This window comes from Citrus sinensis, chromosome 2, assembly GCF_022201045.2.
Source record: "Citrus sinensis cultivar Valencia sweet orange chromosome 2, DVS_A1.0, whole genome shotgun sequence".
Lineage (NCBI taxonomy): Eukaryota > Viridiplantae > Streptophyta > Magnoliopsida > Sapindales > Rutaceae > Citrus > Citrus sinensis.
This window is the reverse complement of record NC_068557.1, coordinates 661414-681494: the sequence shown is the minus strand read 5'-3', so window position 1 is coordinate 681494 and position 20081 is coordinate 661414. Positions and strand designations below refer to the sequence as shown.

Sequence of the window (20081 nt, the reverse complement as noted above, 5' to 3'; positions counted from 1 at the left end):
TGCTCTTTAAAATATTTTTTTTAACTTTTTTCCCCCAAAGCATACATGTGAGTGGGACTTTGTATCACCATGATATCAAATATACCCTTTTATTTTATATAATTTTTATTTTCTTAACAGAAGAACACTACTTACATCAACTCTTATAAACTCAAAAATTTTCATAGCCAAATCTGCACTATCTGGGCCTACAAAATTCGAATAGCAAAAATGGTTCACCAATCTGTTCAGCCTAAGATTAAAAGAAAAATGATAGATACTGACGACAGAAGCGATCATCTCTTGCTGCGGATTTACTCGAATTACTGCAGGGGCATCCAGTGAGTGGATTTTGTAATTTTGTATGATTAGAATGAAGAATTTAAGCAGTCCAGTTCGAGGTGAGGAAAATTGCAACAACTTCGGTTGAGAGAAGCTCCGAGATGGGTATATCAATAAAACGCCATGATAGAAGATTTATCAAGTGAACGGGTAGAAGTTTGAAAAGAGCAAGCTGCCTATAAGGATGTAGGCTGCGCAATACGTCCAGATCAAATAACCCCATCTCTTATCCATAACAGGTGACATTATTAAATACGAAGCAAACCAGTAAAGAGGAGGACTAGCAGATAAGAACCGAGTTGAAACCTGTCAAAGTGTCAGTGGTGAAACATCAGAAATAGTGATGCATGGTAACCGCCTTTAGCCGACTAGATCGGAGTATTAACCATCATTCGTAAAGAAAGAGAAATAGATAAACAGCAAACTAGAACAATGATCACCTCACTTGACAAGTTGGTCATCATTGTGAAAGAAAATTTCATATCTACAAACATGTGGAGCCAGTATCTCTAACACCTATACACGATGATAAATAGAAATAGAATACGGAGGACCCTAACCTGGACATGCATCACAAAAAAGGCTGTTGCTGCCATAAAACCCAAGTGAAAGATAAAAGGCAGGACAGCAGGAGACAAGTATCCAGACTTCATTGTCGATCCACAGTCAACTGGAACCAGAGCAGGATTCCCTCCTTTTTGCATTTGCTTCCTCAGCCTCAAATTTTGAGTACCTGTCTCAAAACAAACGAATAATTGCAATAGTTTTCTTTATATTGCAGTAGATGGGGAAAAATTAAGACATGAACTGAACAAGAAAAATACTTTTCATATCTCTGTCGCATGCAGACAAATTTCACAACACTATAGATAAGTACCACATAGCAAGCATAATGCACTAATAACAAGTCACAATTAATAAACACAATATTAAATTAAGCTGGCTAAATTATTGCCCCTCTCAAATTTGAATGTAAGCCATTGGAAAAACACCAGTCAAGCTAATATCATCTAGGACTGTAGTGTTTAAATTTAAGATTTCACCAATTATATTGCACTTCGGAAAACAGCAGTAAGTGGATAACCTAGCAACTATCAAATCAACACATGTTTAAAAGTAATACCGTGTATTTTTGAAAGGGGTTTCTCTGCAACAGGGGCACTATTTGATTTTGGGGCTGCGCCTGAAGAAAAAAACACAGGAGCATACTCTTTTCCCTCATTGGAAGCTCGAAAACCTAAGGAGTAAACAAGCTCGGGCTGTGACTTCACATAATGGATAATAGAGCAAAGTGCCAGGGTTAACATTGGTGACGCAAGAAGAAAGTTTGGCAACTGTTTGAATTGGAAGTACCTCAAGAAACCCACTCCCCTGGCATTGAAAGAAACTACAATGTAAATTAGAAATATACTAGCATATTCACCTTTTTCATACATAGCTTACCAAAGAGCATCTCCTACATAGAAATGAAAATCTCCGGACACAGAACAGACAATAGCGCTGATTCTATTTTAAATCAAAGTCACTTCCACTTCATCAAAAAAATGCTAATCAGCGATGCTCCTTATTCAATTATTGAACAAAAGGTACTAATGATGTTCCAGTAATATAAAAACAAGAACTTCTTTAATATTGCTCTGAAGTAATTGTTGAGAAGAAATTGTATAGACGCATTAACCTCTCTGTACCAGCAAGAAATCCAAAGAGCAAGTAAATATGACTGCAAAACTATAACCTCGGCCTAGTACCATTGACGCTGCTTAAGTAATTAGGAAATCAACGTGGTAAGAAATTCATATTAAATAGTAAAGATGAATTTACCAATAGTGACTTTGAATAAAATTGTACAGTAATGGTACTTTTGCTTTGCACCAAGGCCTCATTTCATCTGGAGAACGTCCAAGACACATATTGAAGTAGCCATATACTTGGAAAGAAATAAATGGAGCAAAGATGCATATGCAGCGCAACGCTCCACAAACAAGAATCCACATTGCCAACTGCAACAGAGAAAAGAAATTACAAAGCACACAAATTTCAGAGCCTTGAATGCCCAACAACTATGACCCAAGCTTGTTGGAAGCGAACTGCTGGTGACTAATGCATAGGTTCTAATAACCCTGAGCCTATTCAAATGAAAGTTTATTCAGCATACAATTCAATTGCTTCTCCTGTCTTCCCACATCTTTTGCATACTATTAAACAGAAACAGTAAAGAAAAATAGAACATGCCAATCATAAAGAATCACAAACTTACAAAATGGCGTTTCTTCAGGAATAAAGCATCATAAGCCTGATGCATAGTCTGAAAACAGAAATATCCGGCATTAAGCACTCCATTAGACCTTGCACAACCAGAGATAGCAAGCCAAAGAACCGAAATGTTTAATGCACCAGACATTAAGTAGTACAATCCCCCAACTGAAAACAGTGCATATAAACTCTCTGAATATCTGCATTTGCAAACAGAATCAAATTTTGCAGTTCAATTCATTTTGTAGCATATTCAATCTATTTCTTTTTTTTTTCCCTTTTTGACCAGAAAGAGCATTACATTGATGTATAAAAGATGGAAGCCGGATTGAAGCAAAACAACAGTGAAGCGCACAAAGCTGCATCAGGGTCTTTCAAGATCATAACCGATAGCCTGTTAGAACCAATCAACAAATACAAAAAAACTCACCAATCACGTATTCTAAACAGAACCCAGTTCTCAAATTTCAACAAATCACCTGTAAAAATAAACCGCAGCAAACAAGAAAGCTACATTGCTGACAATATAACCAGCCAATCCCAACACAGCCCTATACCCAATAACGCCAATCAACGGCGCTAGAACTGCAAGAAAACACCAAACCCATATAAACAAGTTCCTGAACAAAATGGAATGAATCCAAATGCATCGTTTTACTTTTACCTGAGCGAGATAACAGGTGAGTGAAAGCGGGAAGGAGGGGGAGGAAAGCGTAAGACTGCTCGTACTCGTACCCGCATTGAGCGATACGGACGAAGTAGACGCTGTCCCAAACGATGCTACTTTCGATTCTGGAACCGATCGAACTGTTAGGCGAGTGTTGTTGTTGGTGGGGATCGACGAGGCAATTGGGGTTTAACGGAGCGGAGGTGTCGTAGGGGCTTAAGAGAGCTCGCCAGAGTACTATTAGCGCTAAAAGCAGGAGCCTTGAAACGGCAGCGGATTTGAAAACTTGGGTTTCGTGTGGGAAATTCAGGGTTTCCATTGCTGGTTTTGAAATTTTGAAATTTGACGAAGAAGAAGAAAAAGCTTGAAATCGAGGAGATGGAGGTCAAAACAAATTTTATCATTCAGATCCCTCATCTTCCATTATTTAAGTTGAGGGATTCAATCTGGCGCATAAAATTATCTTCTAGATAATAACGCGTGGATCCTCAAACTTATATGATTTATCAATTATGGACAAAATTTGTCAATTTCGGAACAAGCCTTTGTCAAGCTGCTCAAGCCCGTGGATGGATGAAAATTGGAAAATGAGGGCAGTTTGTGAAGGTCCAATGAAATTTCTCCTTAAATTAAGCCAACGCCGAGCTTTTCCTCGTATTTGAAATTGGCGTGTTGTAATTTTTATAATTTAATTGTTAAGAAATGTTTGATAGTAGTCAAGTAAATGTATCATGCTAAAATGAGATCAAATTTATGTTATTGGGAAAACCAATCACAAATGATGCCGGCATCAAAAGAATAATGTCACCATCGATTGTACAAGCATTGGATGTGAAAAATTAAAATATCATCTAAATCTTAGCAATCGTACACACACACAGATTATGAGGCCATTTTCTGATTTTCATTTGCATGTGAGCTAGTTACTTACATGGGGTCATGTGCAATTTAAAGTTGTTGCAGCGAAAGTACCAATATTCATCAATGGCCCTCCAAAGCCCTAAAAGTTTTCTAAATTGTATAGGAAATATGTGGCTTTTACTTTCTTTTTTTAGTTCTTTGTCCCTCCAAACAAGTCATAATCACTTAGTGCACGCGTGAAAAGTTAGATCCATGTTTAACATAAACCCTTTCTTTTTTTTTTAAGGTACCAAATGGATAAAGTGTAATCTCTTTCATCTTTTAATATATAAAAATTTGAGTGATTAACTAAATAAATATACTTGAAAATCGTTCGATCGCACTCTTAAAGGCATAAATTTTTTAAATAGTAACATAAAAAAATATAATAATAAAATTATCAATGTCATTAAGCTTGAGTGCTGATTTTTCCTAACAAAAGTTGAGGGAGAACGGGTTATGTGCGTTCCACTAAAAAAGACGATACAAATATATATATGTAAAGGAATAGGATCCTCTCGTGATTTGAGTTCTACTGAGCTTTTAAAAATATTATGTCATATGTCTTTTAGTGGTAGTTTATGAGTAAAATTTATTTTTTTATTAACAACTAATTAATAATTAAATTATTTGTTCAAGACATAACCAGATCAGGAGAGTATTTGATCCATATACAAAACATTAATTATGGTGACATATAAATGGTACGTACATTAGTGAATTTTTTGCATGCAATTGTAGGCCTCAATAAATTCAATGACACACCGTTGCCGTGGCACAGAAGGCACATGGCCCCTTTACTTTCGTATTGTGCATGGAAGCGCCTCTGTAATTAAGTCATTGATAACTCTTTCTTTGTCGAAGTGTTCGACGCGTGCGTGTGTGATTTAAATTAAGTCAATGACAATACCCTAATTTTAAGGCCAAAAAAAAAAAAAAAAAAAATTAAAAATTAAGATTAATTCGGATGGCCATATATCAATAAAGAATCTAATAAATTTCTGATGTCCAATAACCTTGCAAGCACGGCATCAAGTTTAATTGTTACCAATCCTAGGAGTAGAGATGTACAAATTTTGCATCATGCTATTGCTCCATTAATTAAATGGTGAGATGTCGTGATTTTAGTGAAATGAAATAACAGATACCAATTCTTGTCATTTGTCGATATTTTACGGTACCAATAACTTCGGTGATGCGTACATGTCAGTCCAACTAACGTACAATCAATGAAAGCAGACCTTATCCTAAAACCAACCTCTATCAAATGATGCACTAATTTCGGACACATTAAATTTCGTAATGTAGCATTTTCGAGCCCCACGATTGATGATGAAGGTTAAAAAAAGATAAAAGACAAATAATGCGCGTCGCCCAATTTAATTATGATCTCCATAGTATTTTTTTTTTTTTTTTTTTTGGGCCAAACCAAGCTAGTTATTTTTCATTTCTAAGGAAATACTCTTGAGTTATTATCATAGGTTTCAAAATTGATTGATTAAACCGCAACATAGGGTACGAACAATTTAAAAGAATAAGACATGTACTTAGAAATTTCCACACAACTCCATAATATTGGAATGATATGAATAAATTAATAGTTGAGGGAATTTTTTTAAAGATAAGAGATGTAGTTACTCATCCTATCAGAAGAAGATGAAGTCCAAAAGCTCAAGAAACAAAGGCCTCTCTTTGATATGTTCTATCAATTAAAATAAATCAATAAATGAAATTTTTGAAACTATCAATTGGATGATATTGATATGTTAGCTAAGGCAAATAATAAAAGTAATCAATAAATCTTGATATAAGGGACAAAATTTTAGGTCCCTTCGTCAACTTTAATTAATTTCTGGGTAATCACGGATTTGATCCCCCCTCCAAAAAAAAAAAAATCACAACAAATGAGAAATTCAGCAGTATCACGGGTCGCAAAAACAAATTGTTCATATTTCCTGAAAGATTCTTTGAAGAAACAATACAAAAACTTGAGTAATTAAAATTTCTTTCTTTTATAGAAAAATTAAACAAGATCACCGAGTGAACTCGACAAATTAAATCTTTGTAGCTAAGCTGTTTCTTCGCAGGCCGCGGCTGCTAACTGTCCAGTCAGAAACAAGAGCCAACGCATTAACTGCTGATTTATTGAGTTGGGGTCCAAAATCTGCGAGTCCACCCGTATAAGGGTCCGAAGCAGATTCTAATCTTTTGTGTGCACTTTGTTAAAGTGACTAGGCCTCATATGATTTTTTTTTTTTTTTTTGGTTTCGATTAATTCAGATTCGAGTTGGATAAGATTATTATGACAATAAAACTCTCTCAATTAATATTTAACGCAGCAACATTTTCAAGTCTCACATGATTTTTACCACAATACAATATGTTTGTAAATATTACAGTGCAGCCGTTGTCAAATAAAACTTAATGTCTTTAATTTTTCTGTTCGCTCTAAACCTCTAAAATAAAATATAATTAATGTAAACCCAAAGACATCAAGTACCATTTTCTATCTTATTCTTAAACTTGACTTGTGTTACTCTCACTAGAATGCTTTGTCCACTCTAAGACAAAACAGCTTCTTCACACGTGAAGTTTAGGGTAAAATTTTGTAATGATTATAAGCAACACAATTATTTCAATTCCACTACCACCCACTACTTGATATCTCTCATAAATTAGCCACAAACAAAAGCATAAAAAGGGACAGCCTTAGCCTAGCCGCCCATATCACTTGAGTCCTTACCCTCCTCATCACCACCATTCACTCAACTCTTCCCCTTTTCTTTTAAGTTTCCTCTCCACAATACTTATTATGGCTTCAAAACTTGCTGCCATGGTGCCGTTTTCTTGCATTCTAGTGTTGATGCTACTCGGTCTTGCAAGCTCGAACATAGACCAGGACAAAGCAGAATGCGCCGACAAAGTCGTCGCGCTCGCCACGTGCCTTCCTTACGTTGGTGGTGATGCAAAAACACCAACCGTCGATTGCTGCGGCGGGCTCAAACAGTTGCTTGACAAGAGCAAGAAGTGCTTGTGCCTTCTGATCAAAGACAAAGATGATCCCAGCCTCGGTCTCAAGATCAATTCCACACTTGCTGCTAATCTCCCTACTGCTTGCCACTCGCCGGCTAACGTATCGGAATGCATCAGTAAGTAAAACACACACACACACACATATATAATTAGCAACATGATGTTAGTTATTACATATGCTTACGCATCCAAGATTATATAATCGTTAATAATGATAATCTTGATTCGTTGTTACTAGATTTGCTTCACCTGCCTCCGAATTCACCCGACGCAAAGGTGTTCCAAGGATTTTCAAACCTAACACAAGGGCACGGTGGCACCCCAGCAACAGCTGGTAACTAATTAATTAACACCACATTTGATTTTGATCTCTTATGTACAAACTTGATTCAGCATAATTTTTAATTAATCAAATTAATTATCCTTTTTGTGATTTCAGTTGGCAGTAACTCAAAAAATGGATCACCAAGTGCTGACCAAAAGAGTGATGGTGGGAAAGCAAGTAGGTTGCTAGGGCTAGAGATGGCTGTGTGGGGTTTTAGCTTGCATTTTCTTCTCGTTACACTTGGTTTCTAGTGTATGAGATAGCTTAGGGGTTTATTTTTAATTTTTATGTGTCGAAGTTTGTGTACTTCATCATCTTTAATTGATATTAATTTTGTATCTTATTTTGTCATCAAACAATCATGATGTGATCAAGTAATTAATTAATCATCCTACCTTCCTTTTACATTAATTTTATTTGTTTTTGCAACTGTAATACAAACTAATTAAAGGGACCCATATGGATTCATTATATTTGATGGGGCAGGATCCCATCATATTCATTTCTTAAATTTCCAACTATACATATGTGATGTAATACTATCGATTGTGTTGAGTCATCTAATATCTACAAGAAGAAGGTTAGTTCCAATTTTTCCCTCTTCGTTAAGGCAAAAGTCATTGAATTAAGGAAAATGTTTATTCTTTATAAAAAAAAAATCAAATGAAGTAATTGACAATTTAAATAAAGGCAAGATCATGATTCATGTGACACTAGCCCTCTTCATTTTATGTTTACCATGGTAACTAGTTGCAAAATTCTCAAAAGACAATAATTACAAGGTTAATTACAATAGATTTTGTTCACTGCTTGCTCATGTATACAAGTTTTAATCACCATATCTGTATGTTCACGGTTTAAGCATGAAGTTTTATTAATTTGGCCCATTTAATTAACCAAACATTTCACACTTCTATTGACAATACAGTGATCTCAACTCACAAGTGCTTCTTTCCCAGGATGCTAAGATGAAATTGAAAGGCTGTGTTTATATATATATATATATATATATATATATATATATATATTCATACTTACTATAAATAGGAGCATTAATCCTTATTTTAGCATTCACATGACACTGCTTCTTCAGTTTAGTTACCAGTTATTCAGCAACATATATATGGCTAAGGGACCATGCCCTTAACCTGCTTCTCTGTTTCAATTAGTCGTTTTTCTTACTCAATAATTAAGAGATTTTATCAATTGAACTACTATTTAAATTCATAGATGAACTAATTTGATTGCTGTATGTTAATAATTAGTAATCAAGGCTTAATTTGCAGCTGTGGCTTTTGAGCTGCAGCTCTCCTACGGCAGTATCAAACAAACCGTTGCTCGCTTAATCTGAATCGCGAAAAACATTAAAACATGGCTGTGAGATTTATTGAAAATTTCCAACAAAATGCATATTAATCGACTCATGGAGCTCCATTCATTACTTGCGTTTGCCTCTTTGATCTATTATATTCCAGAATCAAGATTGCAGAATCAATGTTTAATGACACAAATCACAAATCACCCAATTCATTATACTCTGTTAACCTGAAATGAACATAAGCATGACCTCCAGAAAGAAATTAAAGCTCAGTATTTTTCCCCAGATTATAAGGTCCTTGACGAAGCTCATGAAAGATGCAAACAGATTTGTGCAGAATGTGCAAAGAGTTTCTATCTAGGTCATTATTTTATCAACGATTTATTTGCGAGTACTCATTGATAGATAATGATTTTTCCAATGAAAATATGCATGTGGATTTTGGTTCCCAGTTATTAATTTGAGAATGTTTTGGATGCTTAAATTGTTGATGCAGCCCCGGGGACAGGCTTGAAGCTGCTGCTCTTACTGAGACTGTTTTTAAGACATCGAGATGGCTTACAGTGTTCAATAAACCATTTGATTTCCAGTTCTGATTATATATATCTGGCTAGTAGAATTTTTCTTTTTCAACATTGATAGCCTTTCAAGGGACTCCATTGAAGGAATGAGAATGGATACAAGGAAATGTGAATATGAAAACTTTTAAGAGCTTTATGGTCTGTCCATTTGCTATTGTATAGAGGAATCTTGGATGCCATATATTGATGATTAAATCTTTAAAAAAAATTTTTTTAATTACACGAGACTAGTGCTCAGATTATAACTCATAGTATATGAGGTTTATAACTGATACTTACAATCAAACAATTATTGTAGCGTGACTAATTTACAATTAGTATATCAAATATTCAAAAGATATTTACTTCACTTATATTTTGAAATAAATCCCTACGTGTGTCGCGGGAGCTTGAACTGCTACCCTCATAATTATAAGTGTAAGATTCTGACCACTGGACCTTTGTCAAGTGGTTAAATCTTCACATATAATGAGATCTTATCAGAAGGATCTTGGATGCTATGAGGATTAACTCTTCTATTTTTTTTTCACTTTTGACTCGTTACATCACTAAATCCTTGTGAGTGGGGGTAAATCTTCTAATTATATATACATACTGCTATCGTAATAAATTTCAACTGTTCAATCATTGACTATTATAAGAAGATAATAGCAAAATGCCTGTGATATAAATTTGGCTTTTTAAAGGCGATAATTTTGACTTGTCAATTCCCATAAAAGTCCGAAGAGAAGCATGTAAAGTCGTGTCTACACTGCTGCACAGACGAAATTGTTTGTTTGGAATCGACAAGATCACCTCGCCAATAACTTCATTCAATCTAACGGCCGATATTTCTCCAATCCCTACCTAACAAACGGCCGTACATCCTCTTCCGAGTTCCGACAACCACACAAAAACGAGAACAAGATCTTATCATTTAGATCCCTGAACTTTTATATTATTAATTTAAGGAAAATTTAACACATTTTATCAAACAAATATCTTTATGCATTCCCTTTCCCTCCCCCCCCCTTAATACCAACACAAAAAGTGACTTTGATTGGATTTTAATCATCCATGACTTTCCTCTTCATTCATACGAGCAATGTGCAAAATTTAAATTCAATCCTTTTATACTATATTACCCTAAAATTTTACTTATTAAACGAACTAGAACCCTATAATTATTGTATAGCATAATTATATTTGCATTCATTTTAAAAAATATAAAAATAATATAAATGGTTATCTATTATTGGTATTATATTAAAACTTAAATGAGCAATGAAAAGGTATGAGACTAATCTCACATAAGATCTCCACATAATTAATGAGAAAAAATATTAATTTTTCTTTTAATATTTTATATTTTTCATTCTAATGTTTCACTTAAGATTTTCACATAATTATTGAGAAAAAATATTATCTTTAAAAATTTTAGAAATTAAAATTTAATATTTTACACACAACTTTAAAAGAAATTAGTTTAATTTTGTGGAGGGTCGAGACCGAGTGTCTATAAGAAATATTACTTTGATAAAAGTTGTTAAATCATGTCGCTAAATGGTAAATTAAAGATGTTTAGGGATTTTAATGATAAAACGCAAAGACAAAATCTCTCTCTGTCTGACCAAATCGATATAAATCATACCCTCATCTTAACAAAGATTTCTTCACACTTCACAGCTTTCATTTCATTCTAAAGAAATTTCTCAGAAGCAAATCATCAAACAAAATGTCTGCAAATATCCTCATCCTTTTTCTTCTCTCACTCTTTCTGCTAAGACCAACCCTGTCGCTCTCCTCTGATCCTTCACCACCAACAGTGTACGAAATCCTCCCCAAGTTCGGCCTCCCACAGGGCCTCTTACCCAGCAACGTCGTCAGCTACACCCTACAAGACGACGGCCTTTTCACCGTCGAATTGTCATCCGAATGCTACGTCGAGTTCGATTACTTGGTCTATTATGAGAAGACGGTCACTGGCAAGATCAGTATCGGGTCCATTTCGAACTTGAAGGGCATTCAAGTTAAGAGGTTCTTGTTTTGGTTCGATGTTGATGAGATCAGAGTTGATTTGCCTCCGTCTGATTCGATTTATTTTCAAGTGGGCATCATTAACAAGAAGCTTGATGTTGGTCAGTTCGAGACCGTTCATTCCTGCCGTGATAATGGGCTTTCTGAGTCTGGTTGTGGGTCCTGGACACGCGTTCTTCAGGTAATGGTGTTTTAGGGTTTCTTTCTTTGTGACAACTGATGAAATGTTCATTTAAAGTTTTGATTTTTTATCACGTTATTCACGTGGGTTTAGTGATTGGTGGAGAATTTACATCTGAGTTTTTGAAATTTATGGTTATTGGAGTAAAAGATTTCTTGTGATTTTGTTAGGGTTTGTAGTGGATCGTGCATGTGTTTGCATCTTCTTGTATTTTAAGAACTGGTGATTATGCTATATCCTACAGCAGCTGCGAAATTGAGATATTATTTATTGGTTTTCTACTGTTGTTAAATCAAACCTTTTGCGAATCGATTCTCTGAGCGTTTGTATATGCTTATGACATTTGATTATTGTGACTTGTTGAGGTTATAGTTCTTTTGATGAACGTAACAATATGCTTTTCTGTTATATAAAATAAATGGATAAGTGTGGAAAGGGTTTTTGCTTCTGTTATATTTGTGGAGAATTAAAAGTTAAGTTAGGCCTTGTAAACATTACATATGTTCTTTTTGCATTATTTAGCATTTGAGCTCATAGTACCAATAAAAATGATTAATTAGTTTGTGTTTATCCTATATAATTTATTTATTTGAGTGTGCTCAGGGATTAAAGGTTTTGTCATGGTTTCTGTGAATAGTTTAGAAATAGAGAAATGTGTTATTATGGATAGAATGCAGTTTTAGTTTTATGTTGCCTAGTACTGAGACAAGTGCCTGATTGAAGTTGCTACTCTACCTTGAGAGATTTAAGGTGCTTACCTTTGAAGGCACTATTTGAAGTATTGAGCCGCAGCTTAAAGATAGATTTATAATAAATCATTTGAAGAAGTGTTCTAGTGCTCATAAAGCATTATGTTGAGCGGTCTTACTTGCAGTTTCTTACATATATTTGGGGAAATTATGTGTTTGTGACCAGTCTTGAACTTATATCATCATCTTTCTTTTACTGTTTACTAGTGTATTTATCATATCCTTATTAGCTTCTTTTTCATTATTGAATTTGGAGAAATTGATTATGCTGCGTAACCAGTAAAGGTATGGAAAGTAGGTGACCTTCTCTTTCTTTGTTAGTCTGAAGTTGGTTCTTTATTGTTGAACTGTTCTAGATGAATGTTTGAACTTCGAAGTCTTGTTCATGCTGGCATTCATGCTGATATTACCACATTAGAATCAAATTTCAACTGAACAGTTGCAAAAACAGTCATTTGCAGAGATTTAATTGCGGCATCTGTGTGCTTGTTTCTAAAGTTTTTCTTTGGAACTTCTTTCCTTGGGTTGTTTCATGTTTACAGTTTGTCTGATTATCTGTCTCTGAACTTGATCCATCTATATGCTTTAGCGAAAAATTTTATTGTTTCATAATCATCTCACTTTCAGAATCTTTCTATTTGTAGTTGCCAACCCCCACCAATGAAGTGCAGATGCTAATCACAGAGTAGATGCTCACCAAGCACTTGCCTTCTGCTATATGCGTGTGCACTAAATCGGTGTCACCTAGTTACAATTTAGACCTAGTTATCTTCAGATCAAAAGTCTGATTGTCTTCCTAAACAAGTTGTAAAATTGTACTATGTAGTATATGCTAAGCAGTAGATTTAGCTCTAGCTTTAAATCAGCCACTCTGTACTACTCTGTTTGAACCACTTAGAATGGAACACCATTCTGTACTACTCTGTTTGAACCACTTGAAAACTTATAATGGAACACCATTTCATGGTGCAGGTCTATTCTGTTGTGCTTTACTCTTCATATTTGATCAAATAAAAACAACAATGCAGATTAAAAGAATAAACTTTTAATTAATTCAATAATTGTACTTTTCAATACAAACACCTGAATTGTGTTCCTAACTGTTGTGCTGATCTCACCCTGATATAAAAGAATATCCATATAATAACATCATCAAAACAAAATTTCACGGATTAGTAATCCTCATAATCCCAATCCTCATTAAAACTGTAACCCTCTACTTCATCTTCTTCATTCCCATGGTAACCGCCAATCGCATCCCCATAATCATCTTCTTCTTCACCATAATTCTCTTCGCTTTCAACAATGGTCTTCACTTTCTCATTCTTATTGCCACCTTCTTCTTCGCCTTCATCTTCTTCTTGTTTCTCCAACACATCAAAGTTTACCTTCGAACTCAGCCTCTGCTTCTTCTTCTTCTCCTCAATCTCATCATTAATCCTCTTCTTTCTCTTTGCTCCTTCACTTTTCTCATTCTTTTCCTTTCCGGGTCGCTTTTGTTTTTGTTTCTGGCTCTCGCCTTGCAAATATCTTTTGTTCAAAATTTCCCATATGATATTCTTGTAGATCATATCCTTCTTTGTATTCAAATACCCTTTAATCTCTGCATCATCAATGGCGGCAACGCCTCTGTTTCTTGTTCTTCTTCTTCCTGAATCATCCATAACGCTTTACGTGCAACGCGGAACCATGCAAGCGTTTTAGAAGCCGTTAATATGGAGAAGCCTCTGCCGCCTTATGAAATAAGAGCAACCGACTTGCTTTAGTTTCCCTTATGCTTAGGGTTTATATAGTTTATATATATATTTTAATTAAGATTAACTAGGGTTTGATAATATTCCAAAAATAAAATGCGATCTTAGAAAAGAATTAAAATTTGTTTGAAAATAGGATTTGCAATTAGTTTCCCAACTAATTAGGAGGATATTTTTATCTTTTTTTTTTCTTTAAATGGAAGACATTTTTTTTTATATTGGATAAGAGAATTTGTTGGGAAATTTCTAAATAAAATACAAAAAAATGATTTTAGAAAATCCACAGATTTGCTTAGAAGCGAAATCCATAGATTTGCTTAGAAGCAACGCAAAGGTTTATTCGCATGATACCATTAAATTTGATAAAATGAGAGTCCTTTAAAATTTTTCTATCTCACTTTTTCTTTTCTTTTTTTCCTTTCTTTTCTTGAAGATTATTCTAATTTGCACATTTACATTCTTACAAAATAACATGCAGATGCAACCAGAGCCCAAAAGTCTTTTTCAGTCTTTTGGGCCATTGTTTACCGCATTTAAACAAACAAAATAGTTGTAAAATTTTATTATTTTTTAAATTTTGAAATAAAAGAGTGAAATTTTAGTTTTTGAAACTTTAAATTAGGGGTGGCAAATCGAATAAAAGAATCAAATTCAAATCAAGTCGTAAACGAATTGAGTCAAAATTCTACTGATTCAGATTCAATTTGTTCATTAAACGAATATTCGATTCGATTTGTTTAATTTGTTTAGTAGAATTAAAAAACAAATTGGATCGAATATGGATTTGTTTATTATTCATTTATCATATTATGAATCTATAATGAATCAAATTGAATCAGGATTCGTTTAGAATTTGTTTAAAAAATATAATTAATAAATAAAATTAAGTAAAATAAAATATAAAAAGTCACAAATTTAACATCCTACAACAAAATACAAATGACCCATACCATATTCTAGGATTAAATATACAGTCATCTAAATTATAATATTAACCTTTAAATTTTAAAAAAATTTCAAATAAATTTAAGGACAAAAAAATAATTTAATTAAACGAATTTTAAACGAACCGACATTTATTCGATTCGTTTATGACCTATTTATTAAATGAATCATAAACGAATAAATAAATCAATATCTTCAAATCCGGATTCGATTCGATTTGTTTAATTAACGAATCAAATCGAATTGAATTCAGTCATTTATTAAACGAATCAATTTTTTCAAATATAAACTCATTTAATTCGCATCGAATTGAATAAAAAAAACGAATCATGACCCGTATTGCCGCCCCTACTTCTAATGTCTTCGAATGAACAATTAAAAGATTCTAACCCTTGAACCAAGTCCCCTAATCTGAATCTATATATCCCCCACTGCTTGATCCGATTAAGAATTAACATAATATTGTTGTGTGGTTGCAATTTGGATAAAAAAATAATTTTTTAAAAAAAATTATAGCCCCAGTACTCCAACCAACCATTGATTTCTCGTTCCAATTTTACCCTCCATCATCCCCCCATATTACCATCTCCAATCCTTAAAAAATGGCCCAACACAACAAGAAGATACGACTTACGAACAACATTTCTAAAATAATCAACTCAAAGTCAACTCAACAAAATTTTGTCTTCCAATTTTACGCTTTCATTCCCCATTTTATTACCACCTGACCTTTCTTCTTCCTTTCTCCAGAGTCCAGCCAACCTCTCGACAATGGCTTCTCCTCACTCAATCTCCCTGTGCCTTCTCTTTCTCACCCTCTTATCGCAAACCGACCTCACATTCTCCCTCACCATCACCCAGAAACCCTTTAATCACAGCCGTACATCTCATCCTCTCCAGTCAATCATAGACGTCCACGACCTTCTTCCTCTCTATGGCCTCCCAAAGGGCCTGATTCCAAGCGACATCAAGTCCTACACTCTTGATAAATCCACTGGCTCATTCTCTATTGAGATGACAAGAACTTGCTATGTTCACTTTCAGCAGCTTGTTTGGTATGACAAGCATATAAAAGGGAAACTTAGTTATGGTGCTGTGCATGATGTGTCTGGCATTCAAGCTAAAAAATTGTTCCTTTGGTTGCCTGTCACTGGGATTGAGACAGTCAAAAATTCTGATGTGTTAAGGTTCTTTGTTGGTGCTCTGTCCGAGGATTTACCTGCTGAGCAGTTTCAAGAAATCCCACAATGTAAGAGCAAAGTTTCTCAAAGGTCTAGCATTTCATCAATTTAAGGTAAATTTTATTCTTTTTATTCATATATTATCATTTTTATTTTAGACTGAAATTTGGGTTACAGTTAGTTCTGATTGAGAGGAATTTTGGTTTCTCTGTAGTTAAATTGAATAGTTGTATTGAAATGATGCTTTGCAATTTTGGGGATGAAACGATGATTTTGTTGAATGGGATCATTTTGGTTTCTGGGAATTTGATGTGGCAGCTTCATAAATGTCAAAATGAGGACTCCAAAACTTGTGTGGTCAATTTGTAAAATGATGATCAATAATTTTGGAATTGATGAAAATTTTTAGGTCATCATCCTTGCAACTGAGAATCAAATGTTCATTTTGGGGAGTCGGAAAAGGGAGATAATATTGAGGACAAGTGCAATTTTTTTAATATATTTGAAAGGGTGCTGCTGTGTTTGTTTTCATTTGTTTCAAGCGTCCTCAACTACCAATAATGCATCAGATTAGTTGGACCAACCATGAACAACTCGTTGATTACAAACAACAATTCAAAACTAATGTTGTTAAGATCTCTCAAATTAAAATCTTATTAGCTGACATGCAGCATATGCCTGATAGATACAGTATTCCCAATATTTTTTAAGCAAATGGTGAAGCATCCTGTTTGAACACGCTTCCATTGAGAAATTAGTGTACACATAATTAATTTTATTCGTACTTGAAAAATGTTTTCAGTTTATGATTTTTAACTTGAATAATGAAGTACTCTTTTCTACTTAATAATAATGAAGTACTCTTTTCTACTTAATGTTGTTTCTTAGCCTAGTACTACAATTTGTCTAAATTGTTGCCTACTGCTGGCTTTAGCATTCAACTCCAAAATGATGCCAACCTATGATGGTATTATTAATTCCTGTTAATTGCTCTCTGCGGATGAGCAGCGGAGCTGAAATATAGCAATTATGTTTTGCTTTAATTTTGTAATGAATTGACTGATAGCCAGAGGATTCTAGAATAAGATTTTTAAGCAATAGCAGAAGGACAATATGGACCCTTATTCTAGAATTAACACCATCTTAATTTCTTAAGAAGCATGTGCGGACCTTGAATTTGGACAAGTTCAATAGGAATCCTTTTGCTGATTGAGAAATGAAGGATGCTTTCATATGGCTGAGCAATATTTCTGAATTTCCTTAACAAAATTTATGAGTCATGACAAAGTAGTGGAACTGGTGATGTTTAGATTCCTGCCATCACTTGAAACCAGTTGGACAATTAAATTAAGTATAAATGAAAGCTTTTTGTGTCTGCTGGACAAACTAGAATTGCTAAAGTATAATATATGGTATTCTTTTGTTCTCAAGAAGATGCCTTGAATTTGATTCTTTGCAGGTGGAACTTGGAAGTAGACCAGTTTCTTGTAATTCCAGAGGTTTCCCTATTCATCTTTACATCTGCACAGTTGAAGCCCATGAACATATAGGGATCTCTTAATACGAGTTGAGTGCATGTACTGTAAAATGTTGTAATACTAATAGTTTCTTTGATTATAAGCATTGATCATTTAATAAAAATAACATGCTGGATTTATCTTGTATGTGTAATCACTTCCTGTGTGTTTTTTCAGTAATAAAGCAGTGTGGTTATAGCAACAGATTCAATGTTTGGTGTCTTTCAATTTTTTCTTGCCTTTTTCAGCCACACATTTTCTCATTTTTCATTATTTCTTCATGTCTGTAACTTTATGTGTGAACTAAGATACAGCAGAAATTGCCATTACCGTCCTGGTAATAGAACATATCTTAATAAAGGCTGTGCACATTAATTCAAGTATCCTGTTTTGATTAGTAACTATGAAAGCAAAGCAATCTTTACATTCTTATGATAACCATTTTGAATAATATTATGTCTACTTGTGCTTCCCAGTTTCGCTCATCTAAATTTTTTTAACCTTTTCAATTCAAGATTAAGCAGAACTTTTCTGGAAGGTCATGCATTACCATCTAAGATTAATTAAATAAAACATGTTCATTATTGTGCATAAAAACAAATGTCTGTTTGTATATGTTTGGATGTTTAGCTTCTGTCAACTATGGCAGCTGTTGAAACCCAGTTAGTGACCATATGCCAGCTGTATTTTTCCATTTTTTAATGTAGTTTTCCCGGTTTACAAACAGTTTATGGCCTAATCCATCCTATCTCAAGCATAATTAGTGATCATATTACCATTCATTACATCGGAATCATAATATTTTACTCGAAAATTTGATTAGATTTCCATGAATCGCGACAGAAAATGCCTTAAGGTGGGGGGGAGCCTCTAATAATTAATCGCTAACAAATTAAAGCATTCTCAGATGATTTCTTTAATTTCCATTATCAAAAAGTTGTTTGTTACTTATAATAAACAAGTATTAAAACTTCTTTGCTGTTTCCTAAGCCTCTACACATGCCAAAATCATGCTTCTAATCTTGAACTTGGGAGCTGGAAGCATGATGAATAGACCTATAAATACAGGATAGTGATGTTTTGAGTTAGCATCACTGAAGCAATTCTCTCTATACAGAGCTAGGAACTCTGGTCCAAAAGTAAAGAATAACCTATTACACAACCCTTCAAAGACTCGACGACTTGTCCATCTAAGCAGCTGATATGGAGAACCACAGAGAGGTTTATATTCATGGAGGCCATGGCATGAATGACAAGAAGAAGACTAATACGAGTGGAAAAGCAAGGATGACAAGGCAGCTGATTGTGGAGGATGAGAGGGGTGACATCAATGAACTAGCTGATGCTTTCATTAAAAACTTCCGCAATCATCTGAAGATTCAACGGGATGAGTCCTTCAAACGATATCAGGAGATGATTTCCCGAGGAATTTGAATTCTGAACCATGTATGTCTGGAGTGAAAAGTTGCAGTGAATTCTCAGTGTTTTATAATAAATGAGTATTGAATACAGATAGCCAGCCATATGTATTTGATTTCTTTGTTTTGCGTCTTTTGAGGCAATACTGAAATCAAAAGCCTGAAATTTTAGTTCATCAACCGGCTTCTGTATATTGACTCTCTTTGTTTAGGCATTACAAAAACCAAAACTAATATTGTCAAGATACCTGAACTATCATCTCATTAGCCGACATGCATCATATGCCTTACAAAGCATGATTTTAAAAGCTTTTCAATAATGAGCCCTCCTGCGCAAACACACTTCCCTCAAGATTTTAGTACACTCCAAATTATTTGCACTTGCTTGATAGGCTCTACTGAACCTAGGTTACTGCTAGTTGGTCTCAGAAATGGGAAAATTGTTATCTGTTTTTGAAGTTTGAATTTGAATAATTATCCGAACCAATATCATTATCTGGAGTAATGTTATTTCTGGTTGGTCGCAGATATGAAAAATGACTTCATTCTTCCTGTTAATAGATGATTATAGCAAAGATGTTCGCGTTCTCTGTAGAAATTGTTCATAGCAACAAAGAAATAACTGTACAGAGCATTTTTAGTTTTCGCTTTTTGCATTACACTTGTATAGAAATGACAGATAGCTAGAGGGTTATTGAATAGGGACCCATATTTCACAAGAAGCATGTGCAGACTTTCAACTTGGATGAGTTCAATAGGGATCTTTTTGCAGACTGAGGCTGCTACAAGGAATCCTGACAAAAGTGGGAAGTAGAAAAAAAGGACTCACATTTTAGGCAGTTAGAAATATTTAATCAATTCCTAAGTTGTGGAACTGGTGACGCTTAGATCCCTGCTACCACATTAAACCGGTTGGATACTT

The 20081-nt window shown here is 34.3% G+C and overlaps 5 protein-coding genes across 5 annotated transcripts; 3 read left to right on the top strand and 2 right to left on the bottom strand.

The window, feature by feature from the left end:
• Nucleotides 1-70: 70 nt before the first annotated feature.
• Nucleotides 71-3803, bottom strand: LOC102625516 (uncharacterized). The gene is made up of 8 exons (XM_006492643.4): nucleotides 3239-3803; nucleotides 3054-3159; nucleotides 2876-2968; nucleotides 2579-2774; nucleotides 2143-2321; nucleotides 1445-1692; nucleotides 882-1054; nucleotides 71-627 (listed from the first exon to the last, which is right to left on the bottom strand). Exons 1-8 carry the CDS (start codon nucleotides 3558-3560, stop codon nucleotides 460-462), a joined length of 1485 nt encoding a protein of 494 aa, XP_006492706.1. The 5' UTR covers nucleotides 3561-3803; the 3' UTR covers nucleotides 71-459.
• A 3013-nt stretch (nucleotides 3804-6816) lies between these two features.
• LOC102613530 (non-specific lipid transfer protein GPI-anchored 6) lies at nucleotides 6817-7910 on the top strand. Its single transcript, XM_015525301.3, has 3 exons — nucleotides 6817-7290; nucleotides 7413-7508; nucleotides 7614-7910. Exons 1-3 carry the CDS (start codon nucleotides 6954-6956, stop codon nucleotides 7748-7750), a joined length of 570 nt encoding a protein of 189 aa, XP_015380787.1. The 5' UTR covers nucleotides 6817-6953; the 3' UTR covers nucleotides 7751-7910.
• Nucleotides 7911-11032: 3122 nt separating this feature from the next.
• On the top strand, nucleotides 11033-13336 carry LOC107174442 (hypothetical protein). The gene is made up of 2 exons (XM_015525335.3): nucleotides 11033-11595; nucleotides 12989-13336. Exons 1-2 carry the CDS (start codon nucleotides 11113-11115, stop codon nucleotides 13031-13033), a joined length of 528 nt encoding a protein of 175 aa, XP_015380821.1. The 5' UTR covers nucleotides 11033-11112; the 3' UTR covers nucleotides 13034-13336.
• A 180-nt stretch (nucleotides 13337-13516) lies between these two features.
• LOC127899754 (uncharacterized) lies at nucleotides 13517-14008 on the bottom strand. Its single transcript, XM_052433729.1, has one exon. It carries the CDS (start codon nucleotides 14006-14008, stop codon nucleotides 13517-13519), a length of 492 nt encoding a protein of 163 aa, XP_052289689.1.
• A 1654-nt stretch (nucleotides 14009-15662) lies between these two features.
• LOC102625982 (hypothetical protein) lies at nucleotides 15663-17945 on the top strand. Its single transcript, XM_015525300.3, has 2 exons — nucleotides 15663-16337; nucleotides 17684-17945. The coding sequence occupies exon 1, from the start codon at nucleotides 15815-15817 to the stop codon at nucleotides 16334-16336; it is 522 nt and encodes a 173-aa protein (XP_015380786.1). The 5' UTR covers nucleotides 15663-15814; the 3' UTR covers nucleotide 16337; nucleotides 17684-17945.
• The last annotated feature ends 2136 nt before the right edge of the window (nucleotides 17946-20081 follow it).

Excerpts from the sequence above, each read along its gene's own strand:
- LOC102625982 (XM_015525300.3), top strand. The coding sequence starts at position 15,815 with ATGGCTTCTCCTCACTCAATCTCCCTGTGCCTTCTCTTTCTCACCCTC.
- LOC102613530 (XM_015525301.3), top strand. The coding sequence starts at position 6,954 with ATGGCTTCAAAACTTGCTGCCATGGTGCCGTTTTCTTGCATTCTAGTG. Across the intron at positions 7,291-7,412 it reads TAACGTATCGGAATGCATCA|ATTTGCTTCACCTGCCTCCG; the intron begins GTAAGTAAAACA and ends CGTTGTTACTAG. Across the intron at positions 7,509-7,613 it reads TGGCACCCCAGCAACAGCTG|TTGGCAGTAACTCAAAAAAT; the intron begins GTAACTAATTAA and ends TTGTGATTTCAG.
- LOC107174442 (XM_015525335.3), top strand. The coding sequence starts at position 11,113 with ATGTCTGCAAATATCCTCATCCTTTTTCTTCTCTCACTCTTTCTGCTA. Across the intron at positions 11,596-12,988 it reads CCTGGACACGCGTTCTTCAG|TTGCCAACCCCCACCAATGA; the intron begins GTAATGGTGTTT and ends TTCTATTTGTAG.
- LOC127899754 (XM_052433729.1), bottom strand. The coding sequence starts at position 14,008 with ATGGATGATTCAGGAAGAAGAAGAACAAGAAACAGAGGCGTTGCCGCC.
- LOC102625516 (XM_006492643.4), bottom strand. The coding sequence starts at position 3,560 with ATGGAAACCCTGAATTTCCCACACGAAACCCAAGTTTTCAAATCCGCT. Across the intron at positions 2,775-2,875 it reads TCCATCTTTTATACATCAAT|ATATTCAGAGAGTTTATATG; the intron begins GTAATGCTCTTT and ends TTGCAAATGCAG. Across the intron at positions 628-881 it reads TTTTTGTGATGCATGTCCAG|GTTTCAACTCGGTTCTTATC; the intron begins GTTAGGGTCCTC and ends ACACTTTGACAG.